The sequence below is a fragment of the Phoenix dactylifera genome, chromosome 15, assembly GCF_009389715.1.
Source record: "Phoenix dactylifera cultivar Barhee BC4 chromosome 15, palm_55x_up_171113_PBpolish2nd_filt_p, whole genome shotgun sequence".
Lineage (NCBI taxonomy): Eukaryota > Viridiplantae > Streptophyta > Magnoliopsida > Arecales > Arecaceae > Phoenix > Phoenix dactylifera.
Window position 1 is genome coordinate 8,907,362 of NC_052406.1, and position 20,015 is coordinate 8,927,376.

At 39.8% G+C, this 20,015-nt stretch overlaps 1 protein-coding gene across 5 annotated transcripts; it reads right to left on the reverse strand.

Moving 5' to 3' along the window:
• Nucleotides 1–1,450: 1,450 nt before the first annotated feature.
• LOC103716306 (polyadenylate-binding protein-interacting protein 7-like) lies at nucleotides 1,451–19,304 on the reverse strand. Of its 5 annotated transcripts, XR_003387421.2 has the most exons (8): nucleotides 18,950–19,304; nucleotides 8,779–9,640; nucleotides 6,534–6,942; nucleotides 6,355–6,425; nucleotides 3,297–3,421; nucleotides 2,622–2,781; nucleotides 2,313–2,505; nucleotides 1,846–2,054 (listed from the first exon to the last, which is right to left on the reverse strand). XR_003387421.2 is itself a non-coding variant. In XM_008804249.3 (6 exons), the coding sequence occupies exons 2-6, from the start codon at nucleotides 9,556–9,558 to the stop codon at nucleotides 1,754–1,756; spliced, it is 1,686 nt and encodes a 561-aa protein (XP_008802471.1). In that variant the 5' UTR covers nucleotides 9,559–9,640; nucleotides 18,950–19,304; the 3' UTR covers nucleotides 1,451–1,753. The 5 variants fall into 5 exon arrangements, 3 of the variants coding, with proteins under 3 accessions (XP_008802471.1, XP_026663984.1, XP_038990281.1); XR_005515188.1 differs by lacking the exons at nucleotides 2,313–2,505; nucleotides 2,622–2,781 and adding an exon at nucleotides 1,451–1,607 and having other exon boundaries at nucleotides 1,650–2,054; XM_008804249.3 differs by lacking the exons at nucleotides 2,313–2,505; nucleotides 2,622–2,781 and having other exon boundaries at nucleotides 1,451–2,054.
• Between the last annotated feature and the right edge of the window lie 711 nt (nucleotides 19,305–20,015).

Here is a 20,015-nt window from a genome sequence, read left to right on the forward strand (position 1 = left end):
TGATTACAATTAATTAGTATCTTCCACTGATATATGAAATAGACTTGTGAACTCAAAAGTGTAACTAATTAGTAGTATAGAAAATAAAATGATTTGGATATTCACATCCTTTACACAGTTCATATTAGTAGCACATATTAGCATCTCAGAAGCAAATTCTTCATTCCCTTTGCAATTAAGAAGCAACAAGATCAGGTTTTCATGAGTATCCCTCAAATATGTGGAGTACTATAGCATGATAGAAATAAAGGGAACTCGTAAGTATCCTTACTAACATGAAAGGCACCGAACCATGAGAAATCACGTTATTCCCATTGCTTAGATTCAGAGTCAAGAGAATCTTGTAACTTAGTAGGGCCTTAACGTCACCGTCCCCATCGTCGACCCTCCCTATAAGACTGGCGACACTGCCCCCTTCATCACCGCCCTACCCACCCTCGCATTCCACCGCCTTCCCTCGGTCGCCCTTCCCCCCAACCCCTTTTCCAACCTCGAGGCCCTCGCCTTCGACCTCCTCCGCCTCTCCAACCTTAATCTCCGCCGCTTTCTCCTTTCCCTCTCCCCCTCTCCCCGCGCCCTTGTTGTTTGTCGACTTCTTCTGCATCCACGCCCTAGACGTAGCTGCCGATCTCGGCCTCCCTGCCTACTTCTTCTTCAACTGGAACTCGGAAGAACCGAAGAACTAAGGAGTAAGGACTAAGGAGGAACTAGGGAAGGAAGAACCGAAGAAGTGTTTAGAAGGAGGACTCTCTGGTTATCTGGGATTCTGCTATTCTCGTGAGTGGTGACTACGGCCGGCAGATGGAGAAGACAGGCTACGAAGGATCGTAGGAGCAAGCAAAGCCCCATTGTTCGTTGCCCGTTGGCCATGCTTGGATCGTACTCCATAAGCGTACTTCATAAGCAGCTATAGCAGGGCAGCAGCCAGCTATGAATCCTATGATGGGCAGTTGGAGTAGTTCGTAGCCTCGTAGGCTTCCTTCCGACTTTGACTTCGGCGAATGGCGATCCCAAGCTCTGGAGAGTGAAGAGCCGAAGGCCTTTCTTTGGGATGAGGCCTTAAGCGACAGCGTCGGTCGCCTTATAGTTTGGAAACAAAAATTGCCCCAGAATCCTGGGAGTTTTATTCCCCGTGCTTCTTGCCTCTTCATTTCTTGTCAATGGGACAACCGCCCCTCCCCGCCCCAGAATTTCCTGATCCATCTTTTTTGATCTCTCCTCATTGCTCCTTTGTGGTCTTTTTGTACACCTCTCTCCTCTCCTCTTTTTACTCCTCTACTGCAGGATTTTTTTTTTTCCCCCTTTGGGGATGCAACAGGACAATTTCTTCACCAATGTTAACACCGGGAATCAAAGAACCAGCAAGATCGTCGCCTTCCCTCAGTATCCGATAGCAGAAAAGGAGAGAGAAATAAAATGATCTTAATAAAAAAAAATTCGGGAGCCGACAGAAATCAAAGAGAACCATGTGAAGCAAGAAGTATTGCCGCCACAAAAGGATGGCCTGCGGAATTTCCGCGCCGGAGACCTTACAAAAAGTGACAAGAACGCCATCAGTACTAATAATATTACAATTACTGCTGCCAGAGACTATTCTCTCTCTCTCTCTCTCTCTCTCTCTCTCTCTCTCTCTCTCTCTCTCTCTCTCTTCCTCCCATAATATACACATACAAGAATTTAGGTATGCGATTTTTCCTTTTATTTATTTTCTCTTTTTTTTTTTTTCCCTCCATGTGGTATAGCTTACAGGTTGTCAATATATCACAACACGGAGCAGACCTGGCTGAAGCTGTGTGCATGGAAGACCCTCCTCCACCAAGTACTGCTCGACCGCCGCAGGGAGCCTTGCAGGAGTTCGGGTTCCCTTGGTGTGGTGACCGGTGCCGACGCATATCATGACCTGCAGTCGCTGCCCCGTGGACCTTGCCCTGCTCCTCAGAATGCTAAACTCGCGATTCAGAACATGTATAGCTTCGGCCACATGAAGTCCATGCAGGTCGATCAGATGGTCCTGTCCCCCGCTGGAGCCCTGAGGCGCAGGTGAGAGTGGATTCCTGGAAAATTGTAGCAAGAAAAGAACAAATCATAAACCTGCCGACATGATAACTTTTGCAATCCTAAGCACTTCCAGCAACTCTTATGAAGATGGAGATAACCACCGGTCCAATTGACCGATGCAGTCAGTATGCCTAGGCTGTTGATGATACTTTACACGGTGATAACATTCTACGAATTCAAAATAGGGTCAATGCAACTTATGCAAGCTTCTGTGATGCATGCATATCTGTGTACATTGTACATACACTACGAACCTGTGTTCAAATGGCACAATTGACCGTCAGGGCAGATAACCTTCGTACTTCGATCATCAGGTGGGGAGAGAGGTATAATTACTAGCGCTTTTTTGAAACATAAATTATAAATTATCAGTCAGATCGTGGGCAAAAGTAGAATCACCGGATACCCATTCCAACTACAGATGAAAAGGGTGGGATGGATGCAGCACTGACATAAAAATATCATTTGTAAACAAAACATTAAATTATCACATGAATCCCAAGTCACTGATTAGATAAGACTTTTATAGGACATGCTGGCAAAAACTATATCAGAAAGCATACCCCAACATGTCAAGGTAATAATTGATGATTATGCTTATGCTATTAGTGTTGGCTCTTGATAAATATGAAGTTATGGTTATTATGACTTTGATGAGCCAGCTCAGTCAATTCTGCCAGTATTTTGCACGTAACACCCTTGATACTGCAAATATATCGAATCCTATCAACAAAAAAGTCAAAGCGTAAGAAAGACAGATGATGTCCCAAACTAAAATTTATTATCTATGTAATCTTAATGTGTTGCAAGATTTGTTCCGAAGTTCTTGTGCTTTGAGGAAATATCTGGACTTTCGTCTGTTCCTAACATAGATAAGCTAGAAATTAGCATGTGTGAGGCTAATGGATGTGTATCTGTGCACACATTAAACAACACATACATAGATATATGCGCGAGCATACATATCCATGCTGTACTTACATACACACGCATACACGTGTATATGTATGTGTATGTTAGTACATTTGGGCATATATTGTATTAAATGTACACATGTTTTGAAAAACCATATCCACGCTAACATGATATTCACACTACAGTGTAACAAAAGGAACAAGTCACCTGCTGAACAAGAAATATGTATAGGGATGCTATCACCAAATTTTAACTAATATTTTTGTAACTAAATAGGAACTAGAATGCAGAAATACTTCATACACATGCACACACACACTAACCTCTTTTGGTAAATTGTTTCTTTAGCTTTTTCATGAGCTGCTTTCATCTGCATATTGTACACCTGCCCCTTCAGACTCAGTTCCTTTGCTAGAGCCTTGTTGCCAAGTAGATAGGCTTGTCTTGCCTGCCATAAACTATTAAAGGTTAACTAGAGTTCCAAGCTGAATAGCTAGTACTCTCAGCTAGAATAAGTGTGAGATAAATAATCTTTGCTGCGCTATCAAACTTTAGAACATTAAATAAGTTCCATAGAATTTCAAAATAATTGCTATATACAGCAAGGACCATGCCAAGAACAAATCAAATCACATAGCTCGAAGCAATTTAGCAACCTAAACCAAAGTTTATGACCAAAAAATACTCATATAAAGTGACGAAAATTACTCGAACAAGTTGAGCCAATTTGACATCCAGGTAAACTCAAGTTTCATAAAAGGGAAAATTATTGGAACATCCATCCAACTTAAGGTCATTTTTTCACTTAGTACCTCTTGAGTTTAAAAAGTTTCAATCTAGTCCTTGAAGCAAGGTTCGCTGTACCGGTCGGTACCAGTCGGTACCGAGCGTACCGTACCCGTACCGATGGGTACCGGTATCGGTACACCAATGTCGGTACGGTCGGTACCGAGCGTACGGTACCGTACCGACACTCGGTACGCCTATACTAGTGCGGCACCGGTACGGAGTTCGGTACCGGTACGGCGAACCTTGCCTTGAAGTCAGTTAGGTGGTTCAATACGGTCCCGCCATCCATCCCATTTACTTGAGCTTATGGGATTCCATCACGTGATGGTCATGGGACATTTTTCAGATTAAAATGCCCTCAACTAAGATAAAGACTAGCAAAGCGGTTTGCTGTTCTCAAGCACTTGGGTTTTAGGAGGCGGCAGAAAGGGTGGCACAATGTCAGAGCACAACATCGAAAACTCTGAGTCGTCGATGACGAGCAAAACCCATTCTAGGTCTTCCACATCGAACCTATTAAAACTCCCAAAATTCCAAGAAAAAAAGAAGGCTCTTTTAGGCCTCTATTAAAACCCCAAAAATCCAAGAAGAATATAGCAAAAAATAGAACATAACAGCCATTGCCCACTTGGAAGAGGAGGAGAATGAGGAGGAGAAGAAATAGAATATCATAATAAGAAGAGGGTGGCACAAAGCCAGGGCACAACATCAGGAACTCTGAGGAGTCATCATCGATGATGAGAAGCAAAACCCATTCCAGCTCTTCCACATTGAGCCAATTAAAAGTCCCAAAATTCCAAGAAAAAAAGAAGGCTTTTTTAGGCCTCCATTAAAACCTCAAAAGTATAAGAAAAAGATAACAAGAAATAGAACATCCTAGAAAATGATAGCCAAAAATAGAACATCACAGCCCTTGCCCATCCAAGAAAAAAATTGCAAAAAATAGAACATCACAACCATTGCCCACCTAGAACAGAAGGAACAACAACAAGAAGGCCCCTGTTAAAACCAACAAAATCCAAGAAAAAGATAGCAAGGAGAAGAACATCACAGCCACCGGGAATAGAAGAAGAAAAAGAAACAGAACGCTAGCCAATCTTAAGAAAACTAGAAGCCAACCTGGGGAAAAGATCCCTCCCTCATCATCGTCTTCTCCTTTCCATTTAACCATGGTTGCAAGTGGGTTGTGGTGGTTAAGGATGGAGCGAACCTCCTTCTCGTCAAGCATGAGGATCGTGAGGTCACTGAGGACCTTATGGGCGCTGAGGAAAGGATCAAGGGCGATGATGACGATCTCGAGGTGCTTCTTCCACTAACATCACACTCGAAGAAGTTGGAGATGAGGTGGCCAAGGGGTGCAAGAGAGGATCCCCTTGCTATTGAAGAGGATCACACAAAACTCTTTTTGGCATATGAGGAAGGTGTCCCGAAACTTTTGGACCCAAGACAAGGAGAGGTCCTCTTTGCCAGCAGCAAAGGATAGGCAGAGGAAGAGAACTACAATAAGTCGGCGGTAGGTGGGGAAAATGCAAGGGTGCAAGCTTAATTGGATTGCATTTAATGCCGCCAACTCTCAGCACCTGATGAAGATGGGGGATAGGATCTCATCTCATGGTCTATACTGGCGAGAGATGGCATGAAAGGAGAGAGAGGGGAGCCTGGGAGAGGAGGGTGTATTTTTGGAAGAAATAAAGAAAAGAAAGGACAAAGAGGTGGCAATTATGTCCTTTTAGACAACATCTTAATGGTATTGAGCCCCAAGTGGGGCTCGAGACTATATTGAACCACTTAACTAACTTCAAGGATCAGATTGAAATCTTTTACCAAATGAAATGATCCTAAGTTGAGGGGGTTTTCCGGTAATTTTTCCTTCATAAAGTTACAAATTCTCACCTAGATGTCTGATCCTTCTAATCCTCAATATTTTTCCTTGTGGACCATACCATGTCTAACCATCAGGTTTAGAAACTTTAAGTTAAACCAAAGGGTCCAAGTAGCGTACTGCTTAGCAATCTATTGCACTAGCAAAAGCAAAGTAATATTTTCTACCAAAAAGGTATTGGATTCTTTAAGGCCCATTAGATTGGGTTGCTAATTTTCTTTTTCTTTTTTCTTTCTTTCCTCCATGCTTTTATTTCCAGTTGTTTTCGTTTTATTTCCATATTTCTTGAAAATAGAAAACTTATTTCATAGTTAGAACTGCATTTCAATTTGAAACAGGAAATCTTAGAGCCATTTGTGTTCTATTTTTCTTTGCGCTATTTTTCAAAATCAGAGAATAAAAACTTTGTTCCCCGACATACTTTCATATCACAATATTCTGATTATAAAAACAGAAACAAGAAACAGACATTGCAACCATTAACATTCTAATATGTAGACCTAAGCTTGTATATTACCAAGAAAAGAAAAAAAGATATAGGGAATGTTGCTCCAATACAGAAACATTGAACATTATCATAATTAGCTATTTATTTATCCAACAATAGTAATCCATTACTAAAGATCCATATTAGCATGTTCTATCTGATCGTCTAGATAATATGATGTTGACTACCACTGCACAGAAGTCATCAATAAGAACGCATCTACCTGTTCAAAGCATGTATTCCGAAGGCGTGCAAAATCACGGGCATCCTCCCTTGACTCCAGATACATACTTGCTGTCATCTCAAAATTGGTTGATATATAAGGGAAAACCCCTACCTGAATTAAATGAATATTATAGAACAATGTTGATCAGCTACAAGAAAACATCTTAAGAAAATTACCCACTGCTTCTCCAGTCTCAAGCCAAACTGGAGCTGCCCGAGTTGCACCTGAACTTTGCAATTTATCACCATAAGCCATTTTGCGGTGACCATATGAGCTAGCTAAAAGTTGGGAGCTTCTACTTGAGTGAAGACCATCATCCACAGAACTATTCCTCTCATATCCCCAATGACCAGTTCTCTGGGTTGCAAGCTTTCTAACAGTTGAAGCAAAATCTCTACCGCCTCTAAAGATACTAGAAGTGGAGCTATATGTATTGGGAGCCTGCTGCTTGTCTTCTCCAGGATACTTTAACAGCCCACTTTGAGCATCCGCCACTGGCAGACCAGGAAAATCCAGCATGCTAAGACTTGGAGTTGCCAATGAGTTTGAATTAAGGTTCTGATTAAAACCACCATCTGCCTGAAGCTGTCATTGTAAGTAAGATAATGTTATCATAATGCCCCGGATCAATTCTTACAAAAGATTACTCAAAAATAGGGACAAAACAACATGACAATAATCGACGCATTACACAACTAGAAAACATAGAAACTACCACATTCTTTTCATTCCCCCCCAAGTTTAGCAGAATCTGACTGCAAAAACCTGAACAGAAAACTTCAAATATTGCACTGCCCGACCTTCACTAGTTCACCATACCAGGTGATATCCTAAAATTATTAGCAAGATATACTACTACTCTATCTGACAAACAACAAAAATCGAACATCCATATTAGTTAGTGAACATAATGTTATCATTTTGCAACTAGAAAACATCAAAACATCACTATACCTGGTGATACCCAAATCTCAATTCCAACACCAAAAAAAGAAATAAAAAATTAAAAAATCAGCAATTGCAAGATTCAGAAGAATAGAACATGTGAAAATATCAGATTTCTTAACACAAACTAGAAAAAGGACGGCCCTAGCATGGCTTCTCTAAAAGGAAAAAGTTCCAGCATGTTTAATGATTGCTTTAGATTAAAAAAACAATAAATCAAATTATAGTTATGCTGACAAATTACAAAGCAAGTAGGTCCTGAAGTGGAACTCTCTCCTACTATATGTTCCTGGTTTAGAAACTGACAACATGGTCGATGAATCTAAAATAAAAGCACTTCACATATCCATTTGAACTACAGCAAGATCTTAATGATACAACAGTCAGTATGTTCACCAGAACCTAAGCCAATCCTCTCAACCATCCTAAGAAATACCCTGACCCACGTTTGCCCTAAAATTGCTCTTCCTGGCATACCATCCACAGGAATCACCAATAAATAGAAACCTGATCGAAACTTTTTTTTGACAAAAAGTGGGAGTAATCCTGTTCTCTAATTTGCCCGGTATAAAAGAAACATGAATCTACTCACTCTTGGGAATGACGTTTTTACTTAGAAAGATCATAAATTGTCACAATTAAAGGCATATATTCTGCTTTATTATATTCCACAGCAATTGATAGAGGGAAAAAACCTTTTCAATATGAAATGGGGCAGAAATACTTCTTTTCAACTGTTGAAGAGATGAAAAAACATTACTTTTTGTTCATAAACCTCCTGTATATTGAGAAAAATCCCAAAAGGGCAGCCCAGTCCACTACTATGGGGTTTGGGGAGGGTCACACTCAGGTCACAATGGAGCAACCTTGCCATTGTGCCAACACTTACCCTCAATTTGAGAAAAATCCAGCTCCCAAATAAAAAAAGCAAATGAAATGTTTCTACTATGCTTCATAAGACCTAATATTGTTCTCTTTTTTGTTTGATTGTTCATTATGTAAAACCTATAGCAGCAATCCACTCCCATATTATTTGAATAAATAAGTACACTTTAATTAGTAAGAGTAAAATAGATTATCAAATTAACAATAGATTTGAAGATGTGTTCATCACATGGAAATGCGTATATATAAGCAAAATCTGGTTTTGAACAGTATCTCGTTGGTCTTCAAAGGACCTCTTCCTATCATAATTGCATATTCACATCAGAGCTAGGCTAGCATTCTTGAAGGCTCTCCCATCAAAACTTGATTTCAGTCAGCATGCTACATTTGTCAACTAGTTTTCTGGTCTCGCTGATTCTTGTAAACAAAGTGCCAGAAGATACGATTCCTATGCCTAGGCAATGTAGAGGATAGCAAATCTGCTGAGACAACCGAAGTTCTGATCTCTTGAAATCCAAGATTAGAGGTTCTGAAAAGGGACACCTAAAGTGTGTACAAAAGCATAATAATTTGAATAGATGGAAACAATACCTCAAGTTGAGTAAGAATCTCTATTGTCAAGTTCAAATCACATCCATTTCCGTAATAAACATTTGCAAGGCTCTGAGCAGCAAAACCAGGAAACTGTGATGACAGAAACTCTATGGGATTGATGGCAGCATCCTTGATGACCGCATTATCACCTATTAAATCATTTACTGAAACTGCACTAGAATTTCCATTGTAATGATGTCCATCCCTTCCATTGGTCTGATGTTGTTCAGCATTTATGAATGGTTTGCCCCAGGGACTAGAAGCCGATGTCATGAAAGCAGCAGATGAATGCTCATCAGTATAGATAGAGCCAGAATATCCCATTTTCTCACCCAAGTTGAGACCATCGCTGGTAAAAGAAGATAAATTTTGCCGCATACCCAATGTCTGGCTGGCAGAGGATGTTGAGAATCTTGATGTCTCAACACTATCCTGTATTGATAAACCTGCAAGTGAGAGACGCCCAGCTCCATGCGACTCTTCTTCTCCTATGACTCCGAAGTCAGGAGTAATATCATCAGGAAGCTGACAGCACCAGTACTGATGTGCTTCATCATCTGAATTATTTGAAATACTAGATTCTGACCGATCTAAGACTGCTTTTTTCGAAGAACCTGGAACATCCAGCCTGGTTCCATATGCTCTTTCAGTGTTTCCATATGTATTTCTAAGGGCTGAAGGAACAAATTCAGCTGCATTGGGATTTAACGTGGTAAGTTTATTCAATGAATTTAACTTAGCATCCTTGTTTGCAAGACCTTTGCTGGACAAATTCATCTTTAATTGAAGTACAATAAATGTTGCTACCTACAATGCCTTTTGTGAGATAAAGATTTTCCAGGAAGGACTTATCCCAATCCTGCATATCATATATGTAGAAACTTACAAAGTCAGAATGATCTGCAAGGAAACATCTAAGTCTAAATGTATCACCATCCAACTTAGAGCAAAAGCACTTTGGTTATCCAAAGATAATATTTGAATAATAAAAAACTGCATCACTAGCTCATACAGCATCTACTTCCACTAGAAATTTTGTTATAAACAGAGAGACACACTGTTATTAATCATCTGCAGCTGCATGCTATCAGATTTTTTTTCTTTTGGGTGGGCAGGTGGGGAGCAGTGAGTGTGTTTTCTGTGAGTGGTTTGGTCCTTTTTTGGGGGGGATGGTGTACATAAAAGGAACACCTCAGATTTTAGGTTCATCATTGTCATCATTGATCAATCAAAACTCAAATCAAAATTGAAAAGGCCACTAGATATAAAACAACATTTTCTTCCTACCAAATTCCTAGAAGAAAAGGCAAAGCTCTCGACAACGCTACCAACCACTATGCATCAGCTATGGCAGGCTTTGGATATCTAACATTTTTTTGTTTATGTGGAAACCCCATGTTTACTTAAAATATGTACAGTGGTAGACTTAGAACTTAAGTGCCATCTTTGATTAATTGCAGACCAATACTTCCTTAGGCTTAAAAAACAATTACAATATTCCTTACTTTGGATGAACTCACAGTCATCACTCGCAACAGCTAGAAATTACCATTCGGAAGTCTGTTTCATTTACATCATACATGATCTTGAATGCCTCAATAGGACACCTTTTAGATGTGTTGGGTGAACAAGACGGACTCATTCAAACCAAGCTACCATGTGAAACTCACTCGCCCTCTAGTTGAAAGGCTAATGGATCAGGGATGTGAAACTCACTCGTCCTCTAGTTAAAAGGGCCAGTTGTGAGGACCTATGCAGGCATGTGTTTAGTCCCACATTGATTATTCACTGGATAGATTTTGGGTATTTATACAAGATCAGGGAACCTAAATAAAACCTTCCGACTAGCCATTTTGGATGAGGTTCTGGGTTGTTACAAATGGTATCAGAGTGGATCCAGCATATAACCTATATGGACTAGGGGACACTGCAGCATGGATCCATTGGAGCTGATCACAGGCCGATCGTGGTGCTTGTGATTAGATTTGAATGAATTTGAACTCTTAGCCTAACAAGAACGTCGGAGCTTAAACAGAGGAGTGTGTAAGAACCCGTGCGAGTGTGTGTTTAGTCCCACATTAGTTATTCACTGGGTAGATCTTGGGTACTTATACGAAATCGAAAAATTCAAATAATACCTTTCGGCTAGCCATTTTGGGTGAGGTCCTGGGTTGTTACAAATGGTATCAGAGCAGTAGGTTTGATCGTGGGTAAAACTTAAAGTTTAGCAATGGGTAGTTAGGTCCTGTTTAGTTAGGTTCCGCGTAGTTGAATAAAAAAAATAGATATTCTTATTTTCTCTATTGTTTAACCATGAAAATTGATTAATATTAGTATCTTAATAGGTGATCATGAACAATAGAGAGGAGCAAGAGTGACCACGAGAGGAGATGCCAACCAGCCGGTTGAGCAAGCTCCAAGTGCGCCAGCCACTGGGGCAGACATTGTTGGAGTATGTCAGGCGGTGGCTCAGCTCCTTTAGCAGCAGCAGCAAATGTAGGCCACTCCTAGACATGCACCACCTCGAGAGTCCTATTACGAGAGATTCAAAAAGTTCCACCCGCCAATGTTTGAGGGTGGAGTTGATCCTCTGATCGTAGAGACTTGGATTCGGAAGATGGAGAAGATGTTCAATGCATTGCAGTATCCCGTGGACGTAAAAGTTAGAATGGCCATACCGATCCTCAAGAAAAATGCTGAGTCTTGGTGGACCGCTATAAAAGCTGCTAATGGGAATGAGAATGACCAGAAGAGTTTAAGAAAATATTTTATGATCAATACTTTTCCGAGTTAATGAAATTAGCAAAAAAAATGAGTTTTTAGCCTTGGGGCAGAACGATGACATGACAGTATTAGAGTATGCAAACAAATTTAACGAGTTAGGCCGATTCTGTCCCCAACTCTTGAAGTCCGAAAGGAGCAAGGCTAATAGATTTGAACAGGGTTTGAGATATCCGATCCGGTCTCGTTTGTCGTCTCACCTCTTCAGTAGTTATAAAAATTTGCTGAAAAGAGCCCTGAAGGTCAAATCAGATTTGAAGAGATCGAAGAAGAAAAGGGGTGACAAGAAGAGGCCCAAACCTGCAGAAACTCAAAACGACCCATGCAAAAACTTAGAAAACAACTCTAACAAAAAGAACAGATCAGACACTTGTGGGTATTGTGGCACTTGCGGGTATTGTGGCATGAGTCATCATAGACCTTGTCTTAAGAAGTTGGGAGCATATTTTTCATATGGCAAAGTGGGACATATGGCACGAGATTGCCCTATCAAGAAAAAGGATAATTTAAAACCTACCAAACCAGTCAATCAGAAACAAAAAAGAAATGAACGGATGTTCGCTATGACCAAGCAGGATGCTAGTGCAAGTGATCAAATAGTGACAGGTATCATTCTAGACAACTTTATAAATGTTCATGCACTATTCAATTGTGATTCTTATATTCCTTGCATCTTCTAAGTTTCTACCTCTTTGGAATGCATATCCGAAGAATTGAACAAGCCTTTATGCGTTGTCATCTCTCTTAAGAAAGCTATTCTTATAGATGTTTTGTTTAAGAATTTTATCACTTAGATGAGGAAGTTAAGGTTAATACAAATCGGTCAAGAGTTTTGAGCCTTAGAAGAGTTGGTTTAAGAGTTGCACGGTGGAAGTACGATGGAGTAGAAGTGAACTACATATTCTAATTTGTTAAAGAATGAAGGTGGGTTAAGTTTCGAGGATGAAACTCTATTAAGGGGGCAAGAATGTGAGGGCTCGGTCCATTGACCGGCCCGCACTTGCCTTGGGCCTGTGGGCAGGCCCGAAGAGGCCAAGCTCAAGGCCATCGTGCCTTGGGGCACGATGCAGCAGAGAAAAAGACTTCGATAGGAGTTTTCTTCCTCCTCCGATTTCGGCGAAAATTGGGGACTCCCAGAGCTATCTGAGTTTATCTAGAACTCGAAAACTTCACCTATTTTATCCCCCTCCTCTTCCCTTGAGTTCCACCTCCGGAATCTCCAAAGATCGTCGCTGATTCCAAGCCTTCTCCGAGTCTCTTTGATGCGACGCCGGAAAGCCTCGCCGAACCAAAGTATGAGTTCATCTCCTCCACTTTCTTCCTTAGTGTTTTGGCCTTCATTCCCTTGGATTGGAGCTGACAAATTGCCGGAATACCTTCCGATACATGGGAGCCCTGTTTCGGCTCCCTTCTTCTAAGTACGCCGCTGCCGTCCATCGCCGAAGCCAATGGTCGCTTCCCCGCATCAGTCCCTGGCCGAAGCTAGACCCCCAACCGCCGGCGAGCGGGCTGGGCTCCGAGTACATTGAGCCAAGAAATTTTCCTTCTCGACCCTTTTTTTTGTTTGATTTTGGCTGGCTGGCCACCGCCGACCGCCCTTTGTCTCATGTCTCCACCTCGCCGAACCACCATGACCACAGCCACCTTTCTCTGTTTTGCCAAGAAAGAAGAAAGAAGAAAAAATAGAAGAGAGAACCATCCCTCTTTGTCTCTTGTTTTCTCTCTCTTCTCTTGTTTCTCTACTTTCTCTTTAGAAAATCTATGAAACTCAGTATCAGATCTTGTCGATCTGATCTACGAACCCGAGTTAACTTCTGTAAAGGGCCTTGATCCGTTCTGGTGTCCGGGCTGCCTACTGGACCGATCATCCTGACCCTGTTGAATGTTCTTGAAACCTTCATTGATGAACCATGTTGATTAACTTTGGCCCTGATCAAGTCCATGCCCTATGATTTATTGATCAAATCGCTCAGGCCTAACCCATCAAGAATCGTCGAATGCTATTATCCCGCTAATCATCCCTATTTTTTATTCTTTTAATTCGATTAAAATTATTAAACAGAAATTAATTTTGCTTTTAATATTTTTAATAGGGTTAACTAAATTGCCTAGAAAAGTTTGACAGTCTAAGACGAAAGAGGTAAGTAGATGTTGTACTCATTATTTTTCAAATGATCATGTTTTCCGTGCATAAAATTTGCTTGTGAAAATATCATGTTTTTCTTAAAATTATGGATCAGCATATGTGTTATGAAAATTATGCTTTATTACGAAAAATAATTTTATGAATGTTTTGATAAAGATAACTTTGCTATGAAATGGGAATTTGATTGTCATTTAGTGTTTTTATTTATATATGTGTATGTTTTAAGAAAAAGATATAAGTTTTCTAAATGCTCTTAGATAGATATATATGATCTCTAGAATTGAAAAAATCGACACCTGAAGCTAGCATCCATACAAACACAAGTCCTCCAATGGCTATAAAGTTGGTATACGAAACATGAATCTATGTCGACTGCAAACACGGACCCTGCCACAGGTATAAAATGATCGTAGCACGAATATCTGTGAGCAATGTTTTGAACTATGGTATGGCTAACTGGCAGAAGAATGATTTATGTATTTATTTGCAAAATGAACGTAGAACTATGTTTATGACATATGGATGATTTATTCATGCATGATATGCTTTATGACTTATTTTAATATACTATACTATAAAATGCTTTATTTTGTAATATCTGTTATTTTTCTTAAATGATGCATTAACATGAAAAATTTTATGCTTAATCCAGTAAGGTAGAGTAAGATTTTACTTATTGAGCTCTGTTGTTCATATACCTCTATTTTTTTATTTTTCTCTCTCCAGACGAATGGGGTCGATAGGAATGACATATATATAACTCCACAGACAATACATAAACTTTAACTATAAATCACCTATTGACTTGATAAGCTATCCTATAAGAAAGAACTTAAATGGTAGACAATATAGTAGTTTTTGCTCCACATAAACCATTACCAAATATCCAAAACTCATTTCACATCCCCCTCCCTCTGCTCTGCTGGATTCTTCAAATGATATGCCATTAGAGCAGGTGATATTGATGTATTTCTTTATCTCCCACTTCCAAGATGACTTATCTCATTATACAACGATTGAAGTTTCACACAATGAAATATTTTGCCTAAAATACATTGGGCTTTTGGCCTAGAGAAATGAAAGAGAAAGGCAAAATGGTTATATAGGTATTTTTTCTGATTTATATGAAGATATCAAAATTCATTTTCTTTCTTTTAATTCGCTGACATGAATTCGTTGCAAATCATTTTACTTCCTCTCTTTTTGGCTGCCAGTTCCTTAGTCTGTGATCCCTCACATGAGTAGGTAGCAATGATGTCTTGAGAAGTGCATGGATGGTGAGTGAGAAATGGACTGATCAAGGCAGGCTACTAGATTTCCCAACCTCTGAAACTTTGGTATTACCGGAGACCAACTTCTTAAGGGATCCCAGTATACTTAGAATCTTCACATCCATAACCTCCCTCTCTCTTTCCTCTAACTGCCACATGTCCTTCTACACTTCGATATCATAAGGATATGAATTCTAGGCATCCAAAGAAACCCCATCATGACATCACCCATTCATCAATCTAAGCATAATAGGTAGTCAAAAACATCGAACATGGATTGCACCTTATAATAAGTATCATCGTAATATTATGCATTGGTTTCTTTTATCTGTCATTTTTTGGTTAATTTTCAGCTTGGAATCTAGTTTTCGCTTCTGATTCTTGCTGGCAATACTTTTCTGAAACAATGGGGAATATTAAAATATCATAATAAGCCTGGGTTGTACCCCTCAGAAGCATGACCCTATCATGCTCCGGATCTGGGACAGTCTACGATAACACGAAGCCAAAATTACATTAGCTTCAAATCCATCTCAAATACAATAGAATAAATAGGAATTCAATTTTATTATCCATTAAATACAACCAATACTGGTTCAGAGCGTCTAAATTCAAACATAAATACCAAATCCATAATTCTCAATATTAGAAAAATCATTAACTATAAATTTATAGTCAACTTAAAATACTAAAATTCTTCTATACAATCGCCAAGCTTGCTAGCGCGAACTCCAAGTCTAGACCATTCTTTATTCCTATCGACCCTATTCGTCTGGAGAGAGAAAAGTAAAAAAAAGAGATATATATGAACAACACAACTTAGTAAGTAAAATCTTACTCTACTTTACTGAATCAAGTATACGTTTTTCCATGTCAATGCATCATTTAAGAAAAATAATAGATATTACAAAATAAAATATTTTATAGTATAGTATATTAAAACAAATCATAAAGCAAATCATGTTTAAACAAATCATCCATATTTCATAAACATAGTTTCAAGTTCATTTTACAAATAAATACATAAATCATTCTTCTGCCATTTAGCCATATCATAGTTCAAAACATTGCTCACAGATATTTGTGCTACGGTCGCTCTATATCCATGATAGAACTGATGTTCGTAATCGGCATAGATTTATGTTTTGTGTGCCAACTTTATACCCGCTAGTAGAGCCTGCGTTCGTATGGATGCTAGCTTCGGATATCGATTTTCCTAATTCTAGAGATCATACAAAGCTATCTAAGAGACTTTAGAAAACTTATATCTTTTTCTTAAAACATTCACATATATAGATTAAAAATACTAAATGGCAGGATCAAATTCATATTTCATAACAAAGCTATTTTTATCAAAATATTCATAAAACTAAGTTTCGTAATAAAGGATGATTTTCATAACGCATATGTTGATCCATAATTCTAAGAAAAATATGATATTTTCACAAGCAAATTTATACACGTAAAATATGATCATTTGAAAAGTAATGAGTACAAGATCTACTTATCTCTTTCGTCTTAGATCGTCAAACTTTTTTAGGCAGTCCAGTTAACCCTATTAAAAATATTAAAAGTGAAATTAATTTATGTTTCATGATTTTAATCGAATTAAAATAATAAGAAATAAGGATGATTAGCTGGATGATAGCGTATGACGATTTCGGGTGTGTTAGGCCTAAGCGATTCGATCAATAAATTATAAAGCATAGACTTGATCAGGGCCAAGGTTAATCAACATGGTTCATTAATGAAGGTTTTAAAGGACATTCAATAGGGCCAAGGTGATCAATCCAATAGGCAATCTGAGCACCAAGACGGATCAGGACCCTTTATAGGAGTCAACTCAGGTTCGTAGATTAGATCGACAAGATCCGATATCAGGTTTCATTGATCTTCTAAAGAGAAAAAGTAGAAAGAGAAACAAAGAGAAGAGAGAAAATAAGAGAGAAAAAGAGGGATGGTTCTCTCTCTCCTTTTCTTCTTTTCTTCTTTCTTCCTTTTCTTTTCTTCTTTCTTGGCAAAATAGAAGAAGGAGGCAACTGGTGGCTATGGTCATGGTGGTCCGGCGAGGTGGACACATGAGGCGGAGGGCGGTCGGCGGTGGCAACTGGCCAAAATCAAACAAAACAAGGGTTAAGAAGAAAAATTTCTTGGCTTAATGTACTCGGATCCCAGCCCGCTCGTCAGCGGCTGGAGGTCCGGCTTCGGCCAAGGACTGATATAAGAAAGTGGTTGTAGGCTTCGACGATGAATGCCAACGACGACGATGTACTCGGAATAAGGGAGCCAAAACAGGGCTCCGTTTCCGGCAATTTGTCGGTTCTAATCCAAGGGAACGAAGGCTAAAACACTGAGGAAAAAAGAGGAGATGAAGAACTCATACCTTCGCCCGGCGAGGCTTTCCGGCATCAAATCAAGGAGGAGACTTGGAGAAGAAGGCTTGAAATTGGCGGCGATCTTTAGTAATTCTGGTGGTGGAACTCAAAGGAGGAGGAGAGGGATTAAATAGGTGAAAGTTTTCCAGTTCTAGATGAAGTCGGATTGCCTTGGAAGTCCTCGATTTCTACCAAAATTAGAGGGAGGAAGAAGACTCCCATTGAAGTCTTCTTCTCTACTGCATCGTGCCACAGGGCACGGTGGCCTTGGGCCTGGCCCATAGGACCAAGGTAAGTGCGAGCCGATCAATAGACTGGGCCCTCACACAAGCACTTGTATGGTTGGACAGATGGTTAGAAACTTAGAATTTAGCTACGTTTTGGAAGATTCAAGTCATTATGGCCTATATATATGTAGGGAAAAAGTGATACCCAACGTACATAACCTGAACTCATGAAAGTTTCTGGTAACTTTTAGTCCCTTGCTTTCCTTTCTTTTATCTTTTGCTTTCCTTTCTTTTATCTTTTGCTTTTCTTTCTTCTATCTTCTTTTTGCCTACCCTCTATTCTTTACCTAGGGCTAGAGAATTTGCTTGGAAAAGTTCATACTTGCACATGTGTCTGTTCCCACACAAATTTTCTTCACAATATCTGAAGCAAAATTAAGAAAACTGGAGCTCAATCACGACATTGTTCATTTTGTTGTCTTCATTGTTTGCACACTATAGTTTTTTTGCCCTGGACACCATTTTAATTGTCTAAGATTGCTTTACGACAATAAACCCAGAAAGTCGCAGATATCCTGGTCCAAAATCCGAGTTAGGCACGGTCCAAACACGTGGCCTAAATTGTAGAGTGTTGCACAAGTGTTTTCTTTTGGATAGAACACAAACTTTTCCTAGGGAATCTTCCCCAAGAACTATATGTACAGGCCAGCTTGTCCGAATGTTAACCTACAGCTATATTTATATTCCAGTTTTCATCCATTATTCACAAAAAATGATAAAGAGAAAAGGAAGTAAATACACCTATATCTAGCTTCAAAGAACTCAAAAACCTTCATGCCGCTTTACCAGAACATCAAGTTTCATTCATCCTCAAAATCTAATATTCTGACGATTAAACTGGTAGCCAGGTAGAGTTGTTAACTTCTGTCATAAATTTGATGATGATCCCTTTCTCACTCGCTTTTTCTTGCTTCCTCATCTCAACTGTCCACATACGGCCAAAACAATACAAAAGAAAGCAACCAGACCGCTTTGCAACTACAAATCCCTCCAGATCTCTAAAAACACAAAAGAAATTGGGGAAAGAAGACTCCACAAATGACATGACAGCATTAAGAGTTAGAAGCTTTCAAGATCTATGAGCGGAGAATCCTAAAATCCAGCAGCTTTGGCCCCAGAAGATAAAAACAAACGTCAAGAAAACTAATTTCGTGAATCTTGCCAAGAAAAACAAACATAATCCTAATCAAGATTCACAAATTGCAGCATCAAACACTGATCTACCCGCAAATAATCCAAGAAATTTTTAAAAAAGAAAGGTCAAGATAAGAGCAAGAAAACGAGATCTGCGGAGAGAAAGATCCATACCTTTCCGGAGATCAATGAGAGGATGAATGGAAGGAAACCGATCCATGGAAAAGAAGGGAGAGAAAGGCGCGAGAGGATTCGGAAACGAGAGAAAAGGAGCTCCTCCTTCTTGTTCCTGATTTCTCCTACAAAATTCTCCTTCGAAATCGTCTCCCCGAGCTGCCTCCGCCTCTGGAATCCGGAGGAGATCCCTCAAACCCAGGTCGCTTCCACGTGGGTCGCCGCATCCGCCACCACCGCCACCGCCATTGAAAGAAGCTTCGTATAAGAACTAGGAGAAAAGGAAGGAGAAAACCCCACCCCACCTCGCCTCCTCTCCGCTCAATTACGAATTTACGATCGCCTACAGTCTCTCTCCGACCCTGGCGTTATGTTATTGTGAGATGATAGGACGTGGACGCCTTTTAAGAAAAGGCAGGGATCGGCTGTTCAGGTCCGAACAGCGGGGCATCCTTTGATTTAACGGCAGCCGTCCGTTTGTCTTATCTCCGGATGGTTGACATGTACCTGCGGCGCAGGTAAGGAGAGAAGTGCGTTGCCGCGGGCCCCATCGCGGGATCTAGTGGTCGTAGTCGAGCAATCATTAAGGGGCGGGTAGATGGACGCTTGAGATTAAAAGGGTGGGCCACCGGGGCGTTAGACACGAGTGGTGCAGGTGGATTTGGAGAGATGAAGTCTGATGCCTCCAACGAAATGATGACACATGGACTGAAGGGGGAGCTTCACATAAACGGGTGGCTGGAAAGTAGTCAGTACATGGCTAGGGGGAATCTTCTGTAAAAGGTTTGAGAGGAAATTGAGGCATTGAAATTATTCACCATAAAGAGGATGATCATATTTTATTACTCGTTGCATTCTTCCTTAGTTCAAATTCTAGGTTATACAGTTTATTTTTTAAAAAAATTACCGGTACATATAAAATGCCGAGATTGTAACTTATATATGCCGCTAAAATAAAAAATTTATTGATATATTCTAAAAAATACTGATAATTAATTGTCGACGCTACCTTAAAACAATACATAAGAAAATGCTCCAAAAATATCAATAAAGTTATTTGTGGCAT